The sequence below is a fragment of the Chelonia mydas genome, chromosome 23 (genome assembly GCF_015237465.2).
Source record: "Chelonia mydas isolate rCheMyd1 chromosome 23, rCheMyd1.pri.v2, whole genome shotgun sequence".
NCBI classification, from domain to species: domain Eukaryota; kingdom Metazoa; phylum Chordata; order Testudines; family Cheloniidae; genus Chelonia; species Chelonia mydas.
Window position 1 is genome coordinate 8307280 of NC_051263.2, and position 23938 is coordinate 8331217.

Here is a 23938-nt window from a genome sequence, read left to right on the forward strand (position 1 = left end):
CTGGCCCCTCTGAGAAGCAGCAGGCTGGCACTGTTAACCCCCTCCCCCAGGCCAGAGGTGTAGCCCAGGGCCTGCAGCAGGGTCCTAGCGCCCCAGTTAAGGGCCTGCAGGCTGGGGGAATACCGGCCCCACCCCTGAGCAGCAGGAGATGCCCAGACTCGTGATGCAGTGGGGGCACCCAGCCCAGTGCTTCTGACCCAGCTGCAATGGCGGCTGCCCTGGCTGGGTAGGGGACAGCACCCTCCTGTGTGGTCTCCTGGTTCACAGTGGCTGGCGCAGGGTGATCGCACAGCACACGGGCTATGTCCTGTTCTTTATTGCTGTGTCCCAGACAGTCACCTTCAGTATAAAAGCCAGTATCAAACAAGGCCCTGGCCGCAGGGCCAGCACCTGTCTGCTGGTGGAGCCAGCCTCCAGCCCTCTGCCGGTGTGTTGGGTGAGCCAAGGTCCCCCACAGCCGCCGCTCTGGCTCACACCTGGTGCGCAATCTGCGTGATCTTGCGGAGCATCTCCTCCGACTGCAGCTGCTCCAGAGTGAGCAGGGACAGGCCCAGCTGGTCCTCCTGCCAAAACCACACAGCCCATGAGAGCAGGGCTGAGGCCTGCACCCTGGCCTGAGCTTACAGCCAGTTCCCCCCTCCAGGGCTGGCAATCGCTCAGGAGGGACCATCCCCGCCTCCCACGGCCGCAGGACAGCGCTCACCTTGTGGAAGGGCTGGGCCATCTGGCGCAGAAAGTACTTAGCCACCTGCACGGCCTCGTCCACCGTGAGGTTGAGGTTGGCGTCCGTGATGTGCTCCTGGATCCAGCGTGGCAGCTTCCCCCGCTTGTCTGCCCGGGCAAAACGCTACCAACCAAAGAGACCCAGACAACCCTGAGCTGTGGAGCCTCTGCCCACCAGAGCGTGCCATCTCCCCCTCGTGCCATCTTTCCCTTCTGGGGGTGGTGGGGCACGCGTGCCTGCATTTCACCATGGCCCACCGTGGGTTAACATGCTGGAGCCCCTGGGGGGTTGACTCATGGCCCAGGGCGAAGCCTGCTCAGCAGCCACTTCCTGCAGTGCCCACAGCCCTACCCGCTGCCTTGCCTCATCTACCCACCCACCTTGTCTGCAAAAACCATGAGCCCGTAGTCTGTCTTGCCACGGATGGCCCGGCCCACGCACTGCGCTGCGTGCCGCATGGCATCGAATGTCAGGAAGTCGTTCTCCCGAATCTGGAACTGATCACGCAGGTACTCCAGCCGTGCCTGAGGGGACAAGAGCAGGGTTGTGGCACACGCCCTGCCCAGCTGCAGTGGACGGGATGCAGCCTTGGGACACAAGGCTCCTGCTATGAACCTCAAATTCCGGGGGCAGCAGGGCTGGGACCCCAGTGCCGATCCTGCATTCGCACCCACTCTCCACCCCAGCAGGGCCCTGTAGGCTGATCCCCATTGCATTCTCAGGAGGACAGTCTCTGCACCCCTCCCCCAATAGGTACAGGGCCCCAGCCAAGCAGGGCTAAGTGTTGGGGCACATGGTGCCAGCTCACCTTGAGGATGCGGCTCTGGGTGTAGACATAGGGTACGCCGAACATGATCACAGCTCTCCCGTAGTGGTGCACTGCAGGGGCAGATCAGAGGTCAGGCTGCCCCCCTGCCGCACACCACCCCCGGCAGGGCCCCAGGCCGGTGCCACACAAGGGGCCTGTGGTCAAAAATCGAGCACAAGCTATTGCCAGCAAGAGAAAGGACAGGACCGAGGGCACCTCACCCCCCGTGCTCTGCCCTGGCACAGAGAGCGAGCCCTGCTGGGAGCAGGAAGAGCTGTGCTCAGGTCAGCATTACCTACCAGGTAGAAGGAGCTGAGAAGGTCCTGCACCCCCAAACAGCAGCAGGCCAGGCAGGGGAGCTGGGGCAGACCCACACTGTGACTCCCTGGTACTCCCCAGCAAGAAAACTCACCGAAGTCGATGCCTTCGGACACCTTTCCCCTGGCCACGGATAGCAGGATGGCTCCCCGCCCATTCTCGCAGGCCTGTGTGCAAACAGGGGTCACGCCAAGCTGGGACCGTCACTCCGCTCCCACTGGCCTTCCCCTCCACCCCACCCCCACCCCCACAGCTGGGCCCAGCCAGTGCTGTGCAGGGAAGGTCGGTGCTGGGTGTGCATTGGGGAGAGCTAGGGCTGAGTTCAGGAGTGGGCACAGCCAGTTTCAACTAAGGAGTCTCCCTCCATCCCTGCAGATCCGCACTGCCATAACCGGCCCTGCACAAGGAGTCGGCTCCCTAGCATCAGACAGCTCCGCTCCATCCCAACCTGCAGCCTCACGGCCTTCGCTTAGCCTGCAGGGGCCAGCCTCTCCCTTCTCCAGCACCAGGACTAGGCACAGCCCCCCACGGTGCTGGCACAGTGCCCACCTCCTGGTACTTTTCCAGCGCCATGCTGGTCTCGGCCCCGTCCTGCGTCTCGATGAAGATGAGCTTGTTGCGCTGGATGTTCTCCAGGATGCCCTTGGGGGAAAGCAGCCTAGGTCAGATATCAGGGCTCAGCTGCCCAGGGAGCCCCAGACTCAGCTGGGACCCACAATAGGGCTGGGTGCAGGTTCCAGTCCCGCTCATGGCTTTGTGGGGGAGAGCAGCACATTCCCCTTCGTTACTAAGCCGCTCCAGCGCTGGGCAGGGGCTGCAGCATCTGGACACGGGCGGCTCTGCTGTGTCACAGGGTGGAGAACAAACCAGACAGGAGCTGGCAGGCAGGCACTGCCGTGGGGCTGTGAAACCCAGCACTCCTCCCTACCCAGGGGTCCCACGCTCCCAGAAGCAGGAAGGGAGACCCCGCAGGGGAGGCCAGACCCTTCCCTTCCCTCTCAGAGGGGTGGAATTGAGTCCCATGGGGGACCTGACTGAGGGAGGGGGATGCAGCCTGGTGCCAGCGTGCCATGCCAGGAAGGGTGCGGTATGGAGCTGCCTCACCCAGGAGAACTGCGGCTGGAGATAAGCCAGGAGATAAACTGCTTTCCCAGAGACTCGCTGTGGCTCAGTGCCCGGCCAGGCAGCTACGGCTGTGAGCAGGCAGGACTGGAGCTCAGGACGAATCCATCGGCTCCTGGCCCCTTGCCTCCTGCTCCGCCAGCAGGAGATACTGCTGGGGGGGAGCCAGCTAACACAGCCAGGGCCCTTCCCAGCCACTCCCTGCTTGTTCCCTTAAAGGGCCTTTTCCTACCCGCATTCCCTGAGGAATGCTGGCAGGGTCCCGGTGTCGCACTGTGATCTCCCCTCCCGGAATGGCAAGGGGCCAGTCTGGATCCCAGATGCCCGAGTGCCCATTAGACACCAGAGTTCATGGCGTTAACAGAACTCAGCCTAGGAATCCCCCAGCGCGGTGCTTGCTCTGCCGGCCTGCCCGTAGGCTCCGTGCCACCGGCTGCCTTGCCATACTGTTCCCACACCGGCTGGGCTTCTTTGTCAAGGCAGTGGCTTTGGCAGCAGCTGTGTGGGTGGGGCATGGGCAGGGCCAGCAGCAGGCACCCTCTCCGCGGACAAGCCTGGGATTTCTGGCAGTGAAGTGGAGCAGGGAAATCCCTTGTGCCTCCCAGGCCACCCTTCCCCCCAGCCACTCCAGCAGCACTGGCCAGCCCCCAGGACCCTCTGCAACCAGCCCCCACTGGCCCCCCTGTACGCACCTGCTCGTACCACGAGGCCACGATGTTTTCCATGTACTGGTAGCTGGTGAAGAAGGCCACAATGCCATCAGGCACAATCGCAGACATCTCCAGCAGCAGGTTGCCGTAGTTCCGGATCACAGCTGGGAACAGTCAGGGAGGGTCTCGTGGGTCCAGAGCCAGGTGGGCCGTGGTGGGGGGTGAACACCCACACAGTGGTGGGGGAGGGACTGAACCTGAGATCTGGCCCCACATTGGCCCATGCTAGGGGCAGCTCCAGCCAGCACTCGGGGGGTACATGTTCAGCTCCCCAGTGGCAGGAGAAGGCCATGGGGGGGGGGGGGGGGAAGGGCCACAGGCATGGCCAGGAAGGTCGCCAGGTCAGTCACACAATACAGGGTCCCCCCCCCAATTCTGGCACAGCAGCTCCTGGCAGAACAAGAGGAGCCGGCTGCTGTTACACCCCCAGCAACGGCTCCCACAGCCCAAGCTGTCACTGGGGGACCCCAACTCTGTCCGCAGAGCCAAGACAGATGGGAGTGGGGGGAGCCCCTGGCAGGGCAGCCTATCACCACAGCTGGGAATAGGAGAGGTGGCTCCAGGATGAGCCCATGCCCCAGGGTGGCACCCACATCCTCCCCACCAGGCTAACGTCCTGTAGCATCCCTACCAATGTCCTCGCGGGTCTCGAACTTGGAGCTAATGGCCACCTGGTCGTTTCCTCGCCCCACAATCTGAAAGGAAAACAGGACGCTGGTAAGTGGGCCTCGGTCCAGAGCCAAGCTGCGCCCAGCCGCCCAGGGGCTGCCCCCAGGGGGGCAGGGGCTCAGAGGTGCCCAGCAACAGCCCAGAGGGGGGGAGCATGGGACTTTTGGCAGCCCCCTTCATTCCCCCAGGCACAGCCCCGTGCAGCTACCCCCCACCTAGCCCAGCCGTCAGCTCACCATAGGGCAGAGACAGGTCCTGGCCAGAGTCATGGTGAAGGTGGCCATGGTAACAGGATGGAAATCCAGGATCTTGGGGTATATGTCCAGCGGGGACAGCGTCTACATGGGGACATGGGGTGAAGCATGAGCTGGGGGGCCTCTGTTCACCAGACACCGCCCATGGAACCTTCACCCCAAAGGCCTGGAAACGAGGTGGTGGCTGAGCAGAGATGCCAGCTACAGACGGCTCAAGTATCTCTGCTGTGCCAGGACAGGGCTCTGCTCTCAGGGAGACCCACAAGGAGTGCCAGCGTTTGGGGGGGTCCCCACACACACGTAGGAGCCAAGCTGGACTCTCAGCACTGGGTCAGCAGCACAGCCCATGGGCCCTTGGCAAGCCAGGGCAGCAGAGGGCTCCAGCCATGCATCCCCAGAACCCCCACCTGTGCCCAGGCCAGGCCCGCTCTGCAGGGGACGGAGAAGCCGGCTGGCCCGAGTCGCAGCACACACCAGGGATGCAGCCCTGAATGTACCAGGCAGAGGAGGCAGAAGCACCCGCTGAGCAGGAAGGGCTGTTCCTAGCAGAGCCGCCATCCGGAGCAAGGGCCACTCACCGGCACCCACAGGGGCCACAGCTCCAGCCCAGCTTCTCCCAGGCCCAGGAGCCACACCCCAGGCTGCCACTTACCCCCGAGGTGATGATGACCGACTGGAACCTCTCAAAGACCGGCTTGATGGCGATGGAGGCGTCCATGCAGCTGGAAGGACAGGATGAGTGTCTTCGGGGGCAGGCAGCAAACAGCAGCCCCCAGGCAAGCCTGCTCACCCCCCACCAGAGCCCATGGCCTTTCCACGCCAGCTCCCCCGCCCGCTCACCTGAAATGCAGGATGGGGTTGGCGATGGTGGGGGTCCTGTCGTCAAAGGGCTCTATGATGATGGTGAAGCCTGCAGAGGAGTCAGAGCTCTGGAGTCAGCGAGCTGTCGGGATCTCCCTTCGTGCCTTGCCCCCACCACCACCGAGATGCAGCCCCCTCCGGGGTGGCAGGGAGCTGCTCCTTACCAGCACCACCCGCAGCGGCTTCAGCGGAACGGCTCAACATCTCACCCCTCCTTGTGCCAGGATTGGGTACCCCCCCGCCCTCAATCCCCGGCTCGTTGCTGCTCCGCCGGGGTCTCCACACACACACACACACACACTGGCCAGTTGACTGCATGCACCCCCATATTCACTCCCTGCACCCCACTGTAAGGAGCTTTGTACCAAACACGCCCGGTGAGGGATCTGGAAACTACTAACTCGCTGGTCACCAACACACGGAAACACGTAGCAACGTTGCGTGTAAAGCTATGAACAGAGGCTGAAATCGGGACCAAAGCATTTCCCAGACACACCTGGGCAATGGCTAAACCTGTTTCTCAAGGACAAAGGACAAGCTAATGCCTCTAGCCAGGTGTCATCCAAGTTGCTGGGCCATCCCCTGCCCAGTGGCCATCTTTGGCAAGGCAGCGGGCAGTAGCAAACAGATCTGCATCTTAGCAAACAGTAGCAAGGAACCTCTGTCACCACCACGCTCCTGGTGTCCATCATCGCGCTGGGAATGACCTTTGCCTAAGGGTAACCCTCAGGAAAATGCTTTTCAAAAGGAGCCTGAACTATGAAAGGGAGGAGCAAAAGCACCCCAAGGTAGCACTCCCTGAACACCACTCTCACTTCCCCCGAAGACAACAGAAGGAACTTGGGAAGCAGATCCCAGCCTGGGAATTTGGTCAGCAGTTACACTGGAAGCATGTGGTAAGGAATCCCACCTCGAGCCCAGGCTAGGTTGTTAACGCTAGGAAGCGGTTTATTTGTAGTTCTCTTATAACCATTTCTAACTTCAATGCCCTGGACGTGTGCTCACTTAAAACCTGCCTCCGTGTAGCTAAATAAACATGCTTTACTCTTCAATCCAAACAAATCCAGGGCTGGGAATAGGGTGGGGACCACCACGTGGGGCAGCAGACTGCTGTACATTGATCCCCTTAGAGCAGGGGTGGGCAAACTTTTTGGCCCGAGGGCCACATCTGGGTATGGAAATTGTATGGTGGGCCATGAATGCTCACGAAATTGGGGTTAGGATGCAGGAAGGGGTGAGGGCTCTGGCTGGGGGTGCGGGCTCTGGGGTGGGGCTAGGGATGAGGAGTTTGGGGTGTAGGAGGGTGCTCCAGATTGGGACTGAGGGGTTCGGAGTGTGGGAGGGGGCTCCAGGCTGGGGCAGGAGATTGGGGCGTGGGAAGGAGTCAGGGGGGCAGGCTTCGGGCAGCGCTTGACTCAAGCAGCTCCCAGAAGCAGCGGCATGTCTCCCCTCCGGCTCCTACGCGAAGGCAGGGCCAGGCATCTCTGCACACTGACCTGCCTGCAGACGCCACCCATGCAGCTTCCAGTGGCCGCAGTTCCTGGCCAATGGGAGCTGCGGGGGTGGCACTTGGGGTGGGGGCATCATGCAGAGCCCCCGGCTGCTCCTACATGGAGGAGCAGTAGGGGGGACATGACGCTGCTTCCGGAAGCCGCAGCACGTGCGCATGGAGCAGCCCCCAACCCTGCTCCCTGGCTGAAGTACGGTAGCGGGGCAAGCCCCAGACCCCACTCCCCTGTGGGAGCTCGAGGGCCAGATTAAATCGGCTGGCAGGCCGGATATGGCCCGCGAGCCATAGTTTACTCACCCCTGCCTTAGAGCGGCAACAGACCTAACACATCTGAACTGGCCAGGAGAGGGTTGGACTGTGCAGAACACACGTCTGGGGGGAACATCTGGGGCTGGGAGTGAGTTAGGGTCACCCTGCAATGGTAACCAAGGCTGGTGGAAGTCCGTGTGGCTGGTGTTTGCTGACAGCCTGCTGGGGAGAGGGCTGCTGGAACAGACACTTGAGGTGCGACCGGCAGGCTGGCTGTGAGCGGCCCGGGCAGAAGCTACAGCAGCATAGCATCGGGGGGCAACCGAGTTTGCAGGGCAGGGGTGAGCCTCTCTGGCTTGCACTGCCCCAGGAATGCCCTAGCCCCTGTGTAGCTGGAGACCCGCCCAGGGACCAGTGGGGGCGGCCTGGCTGCAGGCCAGCCCTCCGACGGCTCAGGGCAGGGAGCACCCAGCTCGGCTGCTCTGCCATCTGCCACAGCTCTCCCTGAAACAGCCCATGGACCACAGCTGGGGGCAGGGTGGGCGTTTCCTTGTGGGCACCACTTCCCTAGGTAACCCATTCCAGTGTTTCACCACCCTCCTAGTGAAATAGTGTTTCCTAATATCCAACCTAAACCTCCCCCACTGCAACTTGAGACCACTGTTCCTTGTTCTGTCATCAGCTACCACTGAGAACAGTCTAGATCCATCCTCTTTGGAACCCCCTTTCAGGTAGTTGAAAGCAGCTATCAAATCCCCCCTCATTCTTCTCTTCTGGAGACTAAACAATCCCAGTTCCCTCAGCCTCTCCTCATAAGTCGTGTGTTCCAGACCCCTAATCATTTTTGTTGCCCTCCGCTGGACTCTTTCCAATTTTTCCACATCCTTCTTGTAGTGTGGGGCCCAAAACTGGACACAGTACTCCAGATGAGGCCTCACCAATGTCGAATAGAGGGGAACGATCACGTCCTTCGATCTGCTGGCAATGCCCCTACATATACATCCCAAAATGCCATTGGCCTTCTTGGCAACAAGGGCACACTGCTGACTCATATCCAGCTTCTCGTCCACTGTCACCCCTAGATCCTTTTCTGCAGAACTGCTGCCGAGCCATTCGGTCCCTAGTCTGTAGCGGTGCATGGGATTCTTCTGTCCTAAGTGCAGGATTCTGCACTTGTCCTCGTTGAACCTCATCAGATTTCTTTTGGCCCAATCCTCTAATTTGTCTAGGGCCCTCTGTATCCTATCCCTACCCTCCAGCGTATCTACCTCTCCCCCCAGCTTAGTGTCAGCTGAGAATTTACTGAGGGTGCAATTAATCCCATCATCCAGATCATTAATAAAGATGGTGAACAAAACTGTCCCCAGGACCGATCTCTGGGGCACTCCGCTTGATACCGGCTGCCAACTAGACATGGAGCCATTGATCACTACCCGTTGAGCCCGACAATCTAGCCAACTTTTTATCCACCATATAGTCCATTCATCCAGCCCATACTACTTTAACTTGCTGGCAAGAATACTGTGGGAGACAGTGTCAAAAGCTTTGCTAAAGTCAAGGAACAATGTGTCCACTGCTTTCCCTTCATCCACAGAGCCAGTTATCTCGTCAGAGAAGGCAATTAGATTAGTCAGGCATGGATTCACCAAGGGCAAGTCATGCTGACTGTTCCTGATCACTTTCCTCTCCTCTAAGTGCTTCAGAATTGATTCCTTGAGGACCTGCTCCATGATTTTTTCCAGGGACTGAGGTGAGGCTGACTGGCCTGTAGTTCCCCAGATCCTCCTCCTTCCCTTTTTTAAAGATGGGCACTACGTTAGCCTATTTCCAGTCGTCCGGGACCTCCCCCGATCGCCATGAGTTTTCAAAGATAATGGCCAATGGCTCTGCAATCACATCAGCCAACTCCCTCAGCACCCTTGGATGCATTAGATCTGGACCCATGGACTTGTGCATGTCCAGCTTTTCTAAATAGTCCTTAACCTGTTCTTTCACCACTCACAGCTGCTCACCTCCTCCCCATACTGTGTTGCCCAGTGCAGCAGGCTGGGAGCTGACCTTATCTGTGAAGACCGAGGCAAAAAACGCATTGAGTACTTCAGCTTTTTCCACATCATGTGTCACTAGGTTGCCTCCCCCATTCAGTTAGGGTCCCACACTTTCCCTGACATTCTTCTTGTTGCTAACATACCTGTAGAAACCCTTCTTGTTACCCTTCACATCCCTTGCTAGCTGCAACTCCAATTGTGCTTTGGCCTTCCTGATTACACCCTTGCATGCTCAAGCAATATTTTTATACTCCTCCCTAGTCATCTATCCAAATTTCCACTTCTTGTAAGCTTCCTTTCTGAGTTTAAGCTCACCGAAGATTTCACTGTTAAGTCAAGCTGGTCACCTGCCATATTTGCTATTCTTTCTGCACATTGGGATGGTTTGTTCCTGCACCCTCAAGAAGGATTCTTTAAAATACAGCCAGCTCTCCTGGACTTCTTTCTCCCTCATGTTATTCTCCCAGGGGATCCTGCCCATCAGTTCCCTAAGGAAGTCAAAGTCTGCTTTTCTGAAGTCCAGGGTCCGTATTTTGCTACTCCCCTTTCTTCCTTTTGTCAGGATCCTGAACTCAACCATCTCATGGTCACTGCTGCCAAGGTTGTCACCCACTTCTACTTTCCCTACCAATTCTTCCCTGTTTGTAAGTAGCAGGTCAAGAGGAGCACGGCCCCTAGTTGGTTCCTCCAGTACTTGCACCAGGAAGTTGTCCCCAACACTCTCCAAAAACTTCCTGGATTGTCTGTGCACTGCTGTATTGCTCTCCCAGCAGATATCAGGGTGATTGAAGTCTCCCGTGAGAACCAGTGCCTGCGATCTAGTAACTTCTGTGAGTTGTCGGAAGAAAGCCTAGTCCACACCTCATCCACCTGATCCGGTGGTCTATAGCAGATTCCCACCACGACATCACCCTTGTTGCTCACACTTCTAAACTTAATCCAGAGACTCTCAGGTTTTTCTGCAGTTTCATACTTGAGCTCTGAGCAGTCATACTGCTCCCTTACATACAGTGCTACTCCCCCACCTTTTCTGCCCTGCCTGTCCTTCCTGAACAGTTTATATCCATCCATGACAGTACTCCAGTCATGTGAGTTATTCCACCAAGTCTCTGTTATTCCAATCACATCATAGTTCCTTGACTGTGCCAGGACTTCCAGTTCTCCCTGCTTGTTCAGGCAGCTACTATCTCAGATTTGCAGTGGTGTCTGCAACCCCCGCTGAACTCACAGACCACCAAGCTCTTGGGAGCCCGGCCCTGGCATGACAGGCAAAGATACAAACAAGCAGGAAAGCCAAGTCCTGCTCGTCCCCTGCACTCGGGCCCCGTTCACCCCCTCCAGGCCCCATCTGTCCCCACTCGTCCCCTGCACTCGGGCCCCGCTCACTCTCTCCCGCCACCCCCTCCCGCCCCCGGCTCCACTAGCCCCCTCCTATCCTGCCAGCTGCTTGCCCGCTTGCCCCCTGCTATCCTGCCAGCTGCTTGCTCCCTCCTACCCTGCCAGCTGCTCGCCCCCAGCCCCCGCTTACCCCCTCCCACCTGCTCGCCCCAGACCTCGCTTGTAGGTAAATCTCTGCATAAAGCATCTTCACATAACTTTCCTGACTTTGTATTATGCTTCTGTTTTTGTACAACTTTGCATCAGATCCTTATATAGAAAACTTTGTATTGAGCCTTGATATAATGTTAAAAAAGTCTTTTTGCTAGGAGCAGAATAAGATCCCCCCTGCCCCCTTTTAATCAATTACCCTGTTGAATGAAGGAGGTGTGAATGAGTAAAGGCCTGGAAGCAAGCACCTCCAGATAGCTGCAACAGCTGGGGAGGGGATGGAAGCCAGACCCAAGAACAATAAAACTTGTCAAGTGGGCTCACTAAAGAAGAGCAAAAAGAACAGGAGTGCCTGTGGCTCCTTAGAGACTAACAGACAGTGTTGATTGATACATGGGTTATCAATAAACGTGGTGCTTTGCCTTATTTCCCCCCAAAAGATCCTGTGCAGTACTTTAAGTACAACACGCTCACCCGCTCCCACCCCAACCCCCAGACCCTGCTCACCCCCTCCCACCCTACACACCCACTGCCCAGGCTCCATTCCCAGCACTAGGAGAGGAGCCGGTGCCCTCCAGGCCCAGCTGCTTTGTGCTGCAAGCGTCTGTCCCAGCCAGGCCCGCTGGGCAGCCACCTTGAAGGGAAGGCCCCAGTCCACGTGCTGGGAGGGGAGCAAGCTGCTTAGCACTAAGAGGATTGAAACTGTTGCATCCCCGCGGCTGAATGCTTGAGAGATTTACGTGGTATTTATATTCCACTGCCACGTCAGTACACTGGCCTGGAGAGACACCTCACCCCCCCCGCAGGCACGCCCCAGCACGGGCCTGGACGCAGACCAGCCCCAGGCCCCCCAGTACCACGTCCACAGGCCCGGCCCCTCACCTGGCATCCATGAGCCCAGACACATGGCTGGCCCCACTTCCCTCCCCTCCCCAGCATGCCCTGGTCCAGACAGATCTCCAGCCCCCTTGTGTTCCCCTTTCCTCAGAGGGCCCTGAGAACCACAGCTGCTTCCTCCAAGGCAGGAGGGGCCAAGGTGAGCCCTGGGGAGAGGGCCTGGCTCCTCGGCTGGGGGACACGCTGCTGTGGGGTGCGAGTCAGGAGCCACGCGCTGGGGGTTGGCACCAAACAGCCCCCTGCTGGCTCCTGAGGGGCGCCTGGTCAGGGGGCGAAGAGGCCAAGGCTTTCTCTCGCTATGCTTATGGTGCATGCCTGGGCCTGGCATGAGGAGCCCCACACTCTGCCAGGCCAAGCTGTGTCCCACTGCGTCTCTCTCCACCTGCTCCCAGCTGAGCAACAGCCCCGCCTGCGGGAAAGAATGGCCTGGGCCCCGCAGAGCCAGGCACAGAAGGGCCCCGCGGCCCATCAGGAATTCCTGGGCAGTCCGGCAGCAAAAGCAGCCCAGTGCCCCCTGCCCACCTAGCACACACCCAAGGGACTCCAGCACACCAGTGGGGCACCCAGCCAGACTCAGAAGATTCACTGTGGCCTACTGTAGACACTAGCCGCTGCTGCCACCCCAACCCTGCGAGAGGAGCTCGGTCAAGGGCCATCACCCAAACCCAGCCATTGACACCGAGGATCAAACCTCTCAGTGGGGGCACCGGGCTGGTGCCAGTGCCCTCCTCTCCCTCCAGCAGCAGCCTGAAGGCTTCACACCCAGAGCAGGATGTGCTTGAGAGCCTCAACTCCCTGCAAGCCCCTCAGACTGCCCGGGAAACCAAGGGGGAGCCACCAGGCCAAGGCCACACCACGAGCAACACCAGAAGTCCTGGCTTCCGGTCGCGGGGCACCTTACCCTTGGCGTAGGTGCTGACGAGCGTGGCGAAGTTGGCGATGAGGGTGATGGGAGAGAAGTCAGCAATGTCCACGATCTCCAGCGTGCGGAGCAGGGAGCGCAGCCGCTCCGCACAGAACCTACGGCAGGCATGAGAGGTCGAGGGGGTTACCACAGCGGGGCGGGAATGTGGGAGGTGAATGTTACCTCCTGGGGAGGAGATGCCCCTTTATCTGCCCTCCAGCCCCACACACTGCGGCTGCAGGGGGGTTGTTAATGCCACTCCCAGCCTGGTGCAGCTGCAGAGCCAGCCAGGGCTGAGCAGGGCACAGGGCATCCAGTGACCTTAGGCAGGCCACGCCGAGCACCTCCATGGCACCCCACATGGGCAGGCCGGAGGCAGCTCAGCCAAGAGGGGGCTGAGATTCAACAAGCCAAACCCTGTACAGCAAGGGGGGTTGCGAGACCTATCTGCCCATATCGGAGGAGTGCCAGCACTTCCAGGGGGAAGGCATGGCACAGTGGCAGGTGGGCAATGCCCTAGTGGGGAGGGCAGACAGGGCCAGGGAGGGGTGCCGAGACCAGAGGGGCAGGCTGGGACAGGGAGGGGCGCAGAGCAGAAGGGCAGGCCAGGGAAGGATGGGCCAGGCTGAGCAGGGGCGCAGAGTTGGGGGGGGCAGGCCAGGGAAGGCCGGGCCGAGGAGGGGCGCAGAGCAGAGGGGCAGGCCAGGCCAGGCCAGGCCAGGCCGAGGAGGGGCGCAGAGTTGGGGGCACAGGCCAGGGAAGGCCAGGCCAGGCCAGGCCAGGCCAGGCCGAGGAGGGGCGCAGAGTTGGGGGGGCAGGCCAGGGATGGCTGGGCCAGGATGGGCCGAGGAGGTGGGTAGAGCACAGGGGCAGGCCAGGGAAGGCCAGGCCAGGCTGGGCAGGGGCACAGAGCAGGGAAGGCCAGGCCAGGATGGACCGAGGAGACAGGCGGAGCAGAGGGGCAGGCCAGGCCAGGCCAGGCCGAGGAGGGGCGCAGAGCGGAGGGGCAGGCCAGGCCGAGGAGGGGCCAGGACGGGCCAAGGAGGGGAACAGAGCAGAGGGGCAGGCCAGGCCGGGCAGGGGCGCAGAGCAGAGGGGCAGGCTGGCTCCACTGGCCGGGCCCAGGCCAGCTGCTTACCGCAGTGGCTTGCGCTCGATGCACACCTTCTCGAAGACGTCCTTGAGGAAGGAGGGGGGGCTTTCCTGCACCATGTGATGGACCCGCAGCCGCGACTTCAGGTACTCCAGGAAGCGCTTCATGAAGCCCACAAAGTGCTCGGCTGTCCGGATGTTCCCGGGCACGGCCTCTGCAAGGGGTACAGGCTCACCCTGAGTCACAGCCTGCCCCTGCCCATGCCCCACCCACAAGGGGGCATGACCAGGGTGAGCATGCCACTGCTGCAGCCCACCTATCCCCAGGTCCCTGCCCAAGGGGGGGGCACAGGCCCAAGTCCATGCTGGGTATGCATGTCCACCATGCCCTTGACTGCAAGCCCTATGCCAGTAGCCAGGGAACAGGGCTGGGCTCAGGCTCCATGGTTCCAAGGAGATCAGAAGTATTGGCAGGGAGAGGGCTGAGAAACACCAGCTCATCTCACGTCCAGCACCAGGGGGCCCCAGAGAACGGTCTCCGAGTCAACACCAGCCCAGGCTGAGGTGGAACTGATGCCATGGGCGGGGGAAGGCCCTGTATCCCAGTCCCCACCTGCCCCCAGTGTCCTCAAGGTCAGCCAGTCCCCCTTCCCTGGGGCTGGACTGGAGCCAGCACCCCTTGGAGAGGAAAGGACCTGCATCCATTCCCTGCCCACCCCCACCAGTGCCAGCCAGTCCCCTGGCCTGGGGCTGGATCGGATCCAGCTACACCATAGCAGCAAAAGGCCCAGTATCCCATACCCCAGCCAGCCAGTTCCGTTTGTTCTAGCTGCACTGGGAGGCGCTGGCCCCCAGCAATGCCACCCTCCCGCCACCAGCTAGCAGGGCCCACCTTGGAGAATCTGGTCAGGCAACACCGGATTGGCCAGGTAGATGTCCGTTTCCCGGGCAATGTTGGCCTCTCTCAGCCCCTCCACCAGCCGCCTGTATTCCTCCTTCAGTTTCTGGGCATCCGTCTCCTTAATCCTGAAAGGGGACCAGGGCCCGTGAGCCCAGGTGGGCACAGGGAGGGGGCACGGGGAGGGGGTACGGGGAGGGCACTCACTTCTGGATGGTAGCCTGCAGCGTGGCCACGTTGGCCTGGCAGCGATCCAGCGTCCGGCGCGTGATGTTCACCCCCATGGAGTCGATGCACACATTGTCTGCAGGAACAGGGCACCTGGTCTCCAGGGGAACCCAGCAGTTGGGGTGGGCAGGGGACCTTGGGGAGGGACTAAACCCCAGGTGGGAGGGGGGCAGAGACTTCGACTCCCCTGACAGGGACCAGGCTGGGCAGACGCCCCACCAGCAGAGTGAAAGGATAGGTCAGTTCTGCCGGTGGGGACAGTAACAAACAGGGATCGGGGGCAGGGGCTAGCCTTTACACACAGGCCCCCCCAGACCAGAGCCGGCAGCAGTTGAAGACAACAGCCATGACACGCTGGGACCCAGGGACACCTCAACACGGGACCTGGGGCAGTCCCCCTGGCTTGGGCAAGAGCAGCGTCCTGTCCCGAGTGACAGCTGCAGGGCGGGAGCAAAAAGCCAGAACAGGACACGGGGTCAGGAGGGACTTGGCAGAGGAGACAGGGACGCCCTGAACCAGGGAACATTCAGATGCCAGAGAGCGGACCCTGGGGCACTGGATCCAACCAGACCAACACAGGCACCGGGCTGCACGGCCCCGAGCAGGGAGTGGGCAGCCGGAAGCGATTGGGCATCTCGTCAGCATAGAGGGGTTGACGAAGTGGAGGGAGATGGGAAGGGATCTGAGCCCTCCCACTCCCCTGGGAGCCCAAGGGGCATGACGGGGAATGGGAGCAATACCACGCCCGGCCATCTGGAGACACATCCATATCCAGATCAGGCGGGGAGTCATTCCCCAGGGGGCTGGTGCAGGGATTGCCCGCCCAGCACATGCATAACCAGCCGGGACAGCGTATCAGCCAGCCGGGCATGGAGCAGCCCCGCAGCGTCAGCGAAAGGGGCTCAGCCGCCCCCACCAGGGGCCCTAAGTACTGAATGGCAGGCAGGGACCAGGCACACATGGCAGAAAGCCCCGCCCCCCCTGCCCCTGTCCGCCCCCTTGCGTAGGCTCAGCCATCCCATTACCAATGTTATGAGCTTCGTCAAATACGACAACGGATTTCTTGGCCAGCTCCTTGGACACCAGGTCTGCGATCTTGGGGTCCAGCAGGTAGTGGTAACTGTACACGACAATGTTGGCATGGAGGATCTGACCAAAGGAAGGAAAGGGTTACTGCCCAGCACACACACACACCCCCACCCACCCCGCTGGGGGCCCAGAGACAGGGAGCCCCAGGCTGGCATACCACCTCCCTGGCAAGCCCTAGAGGGCCACAGGCCAGCAGCCCCCGGGCGAGAGGGAGGCTCCGTGCCCGGTAGCAGGGTTGTGCACAGCAGCAGTCAGGACGGGCTGCACCAGGAGCAGCTGGGCTCTGGCCTCAGCACAGCGGGCAGCCGCACGGCACTCGATGGCCCTGTCGCCAAGGCAGGCAGTTCTGGGTGGGACGGGCTGAGGCTGCTCTAGCTGCTGGGGGCTGCAAGCTGCTCTAGCTGCCTAGGCCAGCGAGTTAATGGAACGCCCGGAGCCCCCAGGGGGAAGCTCACGGAGGAGGCTGTTGCCACCACCACCTGCTTTGCCCTGGGGGCTCACTCAGCCCAGGCCTGGCCCCACTCAGCTCCCAGGCGCATCCTGCTGTGACTCCTCGGGAACACATGGCCCTGCGGGACCAGTGCCTGCCTCAGCTTCAGCCTCTGCCCAACCCAAGTGCCCATGAGCAGCCTCCCTGGGCCAAGCCCCCTACAGTCTGCCAGGGGCCTGATTTGAATCTCACTCGCCCTGGGTCAGACCCACTCAATGGGCCAGCGCTGGAACAGAACTGGGCCCAGTGCAGGAGTACCCAGCTTGCGTCACAGCCAGTGGGGCACAGGAAGCCAGAGCCACCGGGGCTGGAGGACAGGTGGGCATTGTGCCCAGCAGGGGGGAGTCACCCACCCCAGGATCACATCACCCAGCATCACAGCTCCTTCCCCTCGACAGGCAGTGCTGGACTGGGCTCCCAGCTGGGCCACCCCATACCCTGCTGCCCTGCATCTGCCCTGCTGACTGCCAGGGGAGGAGGGTTTGCTCTCCAGGTTCAGTGAACCCTGCTCCCCACCCCCCGCATTGGGCCCAGCAGGGCACGATGGCCCGCCACGTACCGAGTAGCGGGCGAGGAAGTAGGGGCACCAGCCCTTCTGCCGACAGTACCCTTTGAGGTCATCCAGGTTGTAGACACCAAAGGGGATGGGCACCTGCCGCCCATGGGCATCGAACTCCTGTGGGGGTGGGGGAGGGAGGGACACAGCACGCTGCAAATCAGGGCCTAGCGCCACCCAGGCTCACATCCCTCCCTCTGCTGCTCCGGGCCTTGGGCCAGCCCATCTCCAGCTCAACTCCTCAGCCCCTTCACACTATCGTCCCCGCTGCCCAGTTCCCTGCCCATTAACCCTTCCGAGTGGGCCGCAGGGATGCCTCCCATCAATGTTAATGGCAAGAGCCGGCAGCCAGGGCAGCAGAGTGGGTCTCCTCTTCGCCAGTGTCCTAGGCTGGCAGATGGGGCCATGAGCTTCCCCCGGGGAGGGCAGACCTCTTGGTACCACCTGGCAGAGGTCATATGGGGTGCAGAGGGGTTTACAGGGATCCCCTGGGTCTGATGTCTACATCATTCTGCGCCAACGGGTGGCATGTGCGGCCTCTAGTGAGAGCCCGTTGCCGGCTGGCCACAGGAGAGCATCTGAGGGGGTGGCTGTCCGTGTCGTCTTAGGACCTGTGAGTTACGACCAGAAGGTGATGCACAGGTTCAGCATCAGGCAGGGGACACTGGCCATGTCTCTCCTGGGTATCGTGTGTCTTACAGTGAGAGTTCACTGGCATAACCCAGACTGCAAAGTCGCCACGACACCACACAAGCTCCGACGGCGCCCTGCTTATGCCTAAGATCAAAGACCAAGGCCGGTGTGCCTGGGGAACACAGAGACACACCTGGGATCCCGCCCCCCAGGGCCTAGCTGCCAGATGTTTGTCTTATGAATGCAGGGTCACGGCCAGCCTGGCTGGGAAACGCTGGGAAAAAGCCCAGGCGCGAGACCCCTCAGAAAGGTGAGCGGCTGGTGAGTTACGTCTGGGATCTGGAAGGCGAGTTAGGATTTTGTTTGACTCGTAACCATTTGTTTCCAAGACTTCTCTCTCGAACCTCTGCTCTTTGTTACATGAGCTTCACCTGGTTCTCGGTACAAACGAATGGAAGGGCTGCAAGCTGGGCTGGGACCGGGGAGCCAGGCTGGGAGCTTTGGGCCAGCAGATCTGTGAATGCTGCTTGTGGGGGCTGGGAGGCTGGAGTGTGACTATTGCTAACCCGCAGGGGGACAGCGGAGCTGAGCCCGGCGGGCACAGACAAGGCTCTCGCGTGCTCCGGCACATGGCAGCAAGGTGCCTCACAGCCCAGGGTACCCCTGGGGAAACGTCCCAGTAGCCCTTCGGTTCTAGTGACAGTGCTCAGCTGGCATGTCAAACCCCTGCCACACCACCTCCCGGGAGGGGAAGCCCCATGGGCCGGGAGGGGCTGACCCTAGCCCAGGAGCCCTGCTACCTCGAAGAAGCGGCACGAGGGGATGGCGCTGTCCCACTGCTGCTGTGCCCGCACGTACGACGCCGTCAGGCTCAGACACTTGCCGTCCACCTCCTTCCCGAACCGCAGCGAGCTCACCTACAACGAGCAGCCGTCAGGCCGGGCAAAGAGCCAAGGGCGCCTGGCCATGGGGCCCTCAGTTCTGGAGGGCACCATGTGTAACGCGGGGAGGGGGGGGGGGGCTGTCTCCCCTCCCCCGCCTGATCTGCCAATGCCCCTCACTCCCAACCTACAGCCCCCTGCTATCCCAGCCCTGGGCTCCACGCCCACAGCTCTGTCTGTGCCCCTCACTCCTGACTCGCAGCCCCCTGTTAGCCCAGCCCTGGGCTCCACCCCCACGGCTCTGCCGGTGCCCCTCACTCCAGACTTGCAGCCCCCGTTAGCTCAGCTCTGGGCTCCCCCCAGCTCTGCCATTGCCCCTCACTCCCGGCTCGCAGGCCTGCTGGCCAGTCAGTGCAGCGAGCACTGGCACATTCTGAGACTCAACCACACATGCTCATATAAAGGGGCAGCTGCTGGGGCACACAGGCAGTGGAGTCACTTGCCTCTCGGGCCAGGACATGCACAGGAAGGGGCAGGGCAGGTGGTATCTGGCTCCAGAGGAGGGGAGGGCAGGGGGCAGCAGTTCCACAGTCATTCGATGGAGCAGCCTCGGCCTCTGCCCAGGGCAGGTCTCTGAACGGGACAGCCTGGCCGTGGGGCGGCAGGCATGGAGGGCAGACCAGCCCCGGGCTCCTCCCCCGGCCTGCCGGGCAGCTGAGTCCTGGCTGTGCCCCAGAACCAGGGTCCCAAGGGTGGGGAGCCGGGAACCGACTCACCTCGGGGTGGATGCAGAGGTTCTTCCTGGAGCTCAGAGCCAGGCCAAGGAAAGGGAGCTTCTCCCCTGTCCGCTTCTCATAGAAATCCAGGAGCTTCCGTAGTTCCTCAATGACCTGCAGGAGCAGGGACAATGAGGGACCCACCATGATTCCCCACATCCTCCCACACACCATTCTCTCCGCAGGGCAGCAAGGGGTCCTGCTGTGATCCCCCATTCCCTCCCTCTCCTCCCCCCAGGGCAGTAAGGGGCCCTGTCACAGTCCCCCACACCCTCCCCCCGCTGCATTCCTCCCCCTGGGGCAGCAAGGATCCTGTCACCATCCCCCACATACTCTCCCTCCCCCCCACTCCTCCTCCCACCAGGGCAGTGAGGGGGGGCCCCCACGACCTCCCCACTCTCCACCACAGGGCAGCAAGGGCCCCGCCCATGATTCCCCCACCTCCCCAACACAAGGCCCCACCGCATACAGGTCCTGCCCCCCACACCCTGGTCACCTTCTCGATCTCAGGCACGGTTCTGGAGCAGTAGATCAGCTTGGTCACCTCCAGCGGATGGGCCTAGGGAAACAGGCCAGACACCTCCATTACTGGGCGGGATGGGGGCTTGGCTATCCCCAGAGGCCACCGATGCCGAGCCTTGAGCAGCCAGGACATCAAACTCCCCAGCCTGCTTTCCCCTCCCCACCACCATCACAGCTACAGCCCCAGGGATGGGGGGATGGTGTGAGCACCCCCACCTGGCTATGGGACCTGAGGGGCACAGAAGAGGCCCTGACCCCAAGCCCCAGGGCTCTGCCAGTGGAGCAAGCAGAGGCAGCTCCAGCCCCTGCCCAGACCCACCCACGAGATCTGCGGGATAGCGCCAGGGCTGGGCCAGCGCCTGCCACCCGGCCACGCTGGCCTTTGGGGAAAGTGCCTCTCCCAGTGGGCCACCTAGACACGCACCTGGCAGTCCCCGCCCCCAGCTCTTGCCTGGCACTCACCCGCTGGTAGGCCACAATGAGAGACAGGAGGGAAACGGTCTTCCCAGTCCCCGAGGGCATTTCCAGCACGCCATGGCCCTGGGAAAGAGGAACAGCCGTCACACAGGGAGTCCCAAAGAGGTGGGCAGGGGGCTAGCAGGAAAGGCTGAGCCAGGGCCTATGGAGCCCCAACCCCTGCTTCTGCAGGGACCCAGAAGGGCCAGAGAAGAGAGGGAAGACAGCAAGAGTCCTGCAAGGAAAGGCCCTGGGAGCTGGAGTCACCAAGCTTGGGTCAGAGGCGGGTCCGGGAGGAGCGGAGGCTGCAGAAGGACCCCACTGAGACTGGCTGGACTGGGCCACACTGGTCCCTCCCAGCAGAGTGGCCTGGGCAGCGCAGGAGCAGTGTCACACTGGGGGCGAGAGGGGGGGATACAGGGATAGGATGACACGTCACAGCCAACGACCCTTGCACCCACAACCAGATCTCAGGCTCCAGGGGCAGCAAACACCGCCCATTCCACCCCCACGGTTGCCCAGACAGGAGACCTCTGGGGCACCTCTCCGTCTTCTGGAGCAGAGTGCCGACCACAGCGGGGAGATGGCTGTGCCAGCCCACCAATCTGGTCTGGTGGCATGCAGCCCCCAGAGCATATCACTGCCCCCAGCAGACAGAGATTCACCCTGCTAATTTCTGAGTGGGCACCACATGTGCCGTCCAGCCCAGGGTGCCCAAGCTGGGTGACAGGCTGCATGCCAGGAGCCCCACTTGGGCAGGGCTCAGGGGCTCCGAAGGGAACATGGGTGAATACAAGCACTGTTATTTAGCCACACACAATGAGATGTGTAACACTCCCACCCCCAGTGCTCCCCACCACCACACAGATCCCCACCCCTAGGAGAGACCTTGGCATCCAGCGTCCTCTTGAGCTCCAGCATATATGAGTACTGCTCCGGGTAAATGTAGTCATAGGGGAAATACACCAGCAGCCCATCGATGTTCAGCCTGACAATGAGATCAAGTCATGGGTTCAGAGAGCCCAGCTGAACAGTCGCGATGAGGGGCACCCTGGCACAGTGAGGCAGAGGAGGCTGGCCCAGAAATGAGCAAACAGAGTCAGCACCTGGTTCAGGGCCGTGCTCAGTTGGAGTTACTGTATGTCCGGATTTCCCCAGACAGAGCCTCCTTTTTAAGCCTCCTTTCTCTGCCCGGGGAGGATTTTTAAAATAACAGGAAATGTCCAAGGGTTTTGCAGTGCAGACAAGGTGCAGCTCAGAAAGAGCCCTGATGGGTCTGCTTGCTGATTGGTCCATTCCCCTGCAAGTCACAGCTGCCAGATCCCACCAACCCAGGCTCCAGCCCTGGGGAGGGGGGAGGGTGACCAGATGTCACGATTTTACAGGGACAGTCCCGATTTGGGGGTCTTTTTCTTATATAGGCTCCTAAATACCCCTACCCCCATCCTGATTTTTCACATTTGCTGTCTGGTCACCCTAGGAGGGGACCTGCAGGGAGGCATTGACCATGCACCAACCGTCCTGCCACGATGACAGGGAGTCACTGCCCCCCACCTCCAGTGAGTACCCCCATCGCAGTACCACCTCCAGCACCCCCAAACGTCCTCTTTTGGGAACCAGAAATATGGTAACCTAAGCTCGGTGGTGTCACATCTTCAGCTCTTGGATCAGAAAGTTCCACCTCAGCCTCCTGCGCTTTACCTGCTGTGCCACAGGCAGGCTGCGCCAGAGCAGGAGGCCAGGCACTACTGGGGGCTTCTTACCCGCCCCCCCCGCCCACGCCCTTCCACCCCACTGTCCCGGCCCCTCCACCCCCACGGCTCCCCTCCCCGCTGTCCCTGCCTCCTCCATCCCCACAACACCCCCCCCACCCCGTACCCCTCCATCCCCCCCACCTCACGGCTCCCCTCCCTGCTCCTCCACCCCCCACAACACCCCCACCGCCCCGCCCCCCATGCCCCCTCCCCACGGCTCCCCTCCCCGCTGTTCCTGCCTCCTCCACCCCCCACAACACCCCCACCACCCTGCCCCCCATACCCCCACCCCACGGCTCCCCTCCCCGCTGTCCCCGCCTCCTCCACCCCCCACAACACCCCCCCACCCCGCCCCCCATACCCCCCACCCCACGGCTCCCCTCCCCGCTGTCCCCGCCTCCTCCATCCCCACAACACCCCCCACACCCCGTACCCCTCCATCCCCCCCCACCTCACGGCTCCCCTCCCTGCTCCTCCACCCCCCACAACACCCCCACCGCCCCGCCCCCCATCCCACGGCTCCCCTCCCTGCTGTCCCCGCCTCCTCCACCCCCCACAACACCCCCATCGCCCCGCCCCCCAACCCCCCAACCCCACGACTCCCCTCCCCGCTGTCCCCGCCTCCTCCATCCCCCACAACACCCCGTACCCCCCCCCCCTGCTCCTCCACCCCCCACCGCCCCGCCCCGCTCCGCTCCGCTATCCCCAACCCCACCGCTCCCCTCACTCACTTCATGGTTCCGAGCCCCGCCCCTCCCCGCAGCCCCTCCCACGCCTCATGCCGGCCCTGCCCCGCCCTCTGACGGTTCCCACCTCGGTCCGACTCCCGCCCTCTCCGCCTACTGGCTGGAGAGCCGACCAGTTGGGAAGAGTCCGACGTCCATTGGGTGAAGACACTGCCAGTCAAGTCTGAGCGGGGGGGGCCTGGCCGCTTGAGCGGCAGGGTGGGCTGAGAGCCCGAAGCGCGCGGTGGGTTCGGCTGCGCCGGGCAGGCATGCGCAGCGCAGGGGATCTCTATGGATGGGCAGGCGTGAGCAATCGAGCCAAGAGCTGCAGGACCAACCCTGCCTGGGTCAAGGGAGGGCTTGGGGGAGGGTGACCCCTGTGGCGAGAGCAGTGCTGCGAGCTCTCAGGGTTTTATGGCCAGTCTTGCAATTTTTGTTGCCCCAGCTCTGGAGTCATGGATTTTGGGGGGAGCCACCGCTCATTTCACAGGTTCTAGATACATATATTTCATAGAATATAGAATATCAGGGTTGGAAGGGACCTCAGGAGGTCATCTAGTCCAACCCCCTGCTCAAAGCAGGACCAACACCAACTAAATCATCCCCGCCAGGGCTTTGTCAAGCCGGGCCTTAAAAACCTCTAAGGATGGAGATTCCACCACCTCCCTAGGTAACCCGTTCCAGTGCTTCACCACCCTCCTAGTGAAATAGTGTTTCCTAATATCCAACCTAGACCTCCCCCACTGCAACTTGAGACCTTTGCTCCTTGTTCTGTCACCTGCCACCACTGAGAACAGCCGAGCTCCATCCTCTTTGGAACCCCCCTTCAGGTAGTTGAAAGCAGCTATCAAATCCCCCCTCATTCTTCTCTTCTGCAGACTAAATAAACCAGTTCCCTCAGCCTCTCCTCGTAAGTCATGTGCCCCAGCCCCCTAATCATTTTCGTTGCCCTCTGCTGGACTATCTCCAATTTGTCCACATCCTTTCTGTAGTGGGGGGACCAAAACTGGACGCAATACTCCAGGTGTGGCCTCACCAGTGCCAAATAGACGGGAATACTCACTTCCCTTGATCTGCTGGCAATGCTCCTACAGCCCAATATGCCATTGGCCTTCTTGGCAACAAGGGCACACTGCTGACTCATATCCAGCTTCTCGATCCACTGTAATCCCCAGGTCCTTTTCTGAAGAACTGCTGCTTAGCCAGTCGGTCCCCA

The 23938-nt window shown here is 61.3% G+C and overlaps 1 protein-coding gene across 4 annotated transcripts; it reads right to left on the reverse strand.

The window, feature by feature from the left end:
• Positions 1-301: 301 nt before the first annotated feature.
• On the reverse strand, positions 302-22827 carry ERCC2 (ERCC excision repair 2, TFIIH core complex helicase subunit). 4 transcript variants are annotated; one of them, XM_037884438.2, is made up of 23 exons: positions 22811-22827; positions 21132-21231; positions 20250-20327; positions 19762-19824; positions 19266-19379; positions 18409-18525; positions 16979-17095; positions 15866-15989; positions 14820-14916; positions 14607-14740; positions 13761-13929; positions 12620-12738; positions 5446-5515; positions 5258-5327; positions 4588-4689; positions 4314-4377; positions 3665-3786; positions 2400-2492; positions 1945-2017; positions 1533-1603; positions 1105-1248; positions 704-847; positions 302-563 (listed from the first exon to the last, which is right to left on the reverse strand). In XM_037884438.2, the coding sequence occupies exons 2-23, from the start codon at positions 21162-21164 to the stop codon at positions 471-473; spliced, it is 2211 nt and encodes a 736-aa protein (XP_037740366.1). In that variant the 5' UTR covers positions 21165-21231; positions 22811-22827; the 3' UTR covers positions 302-470. The 4 variants fall into 4 exon arrangements, 3 of the variants coding, with proteins under 3 accessions (XP_037740366.1, XP_037740364.1, XP_037740365.1); XM_037884436.2 differs by having other exon boundaries at positions 22729-22822; XM_037884437.2 differs by lacking the exon at positions 22811-22827 and adding an exon at positions 21876-22030.
• Between the last annotated feature and the right edge of the window lie 1111 nt (positions 22828-23938).

Coding starts and splice junctions, on each gene's coding strand:
- ERCC2 (XM_037884436.2), bottom strand. Junction 17,096..18,408: donor CCTCGTGCCGCTTCTTCGAG/GTAGCAGGGCTC, acceptor CCACCCCCACAG/GAGTTCGATGCCCATGGGCG. Junction 13,930..14,606: donor GCCTGACCAGATTCTCCAAG/GTGGGCCCTGCT, acceptor TACCCCTTGCAG/AGGCCGTGCCCGGGAACATC.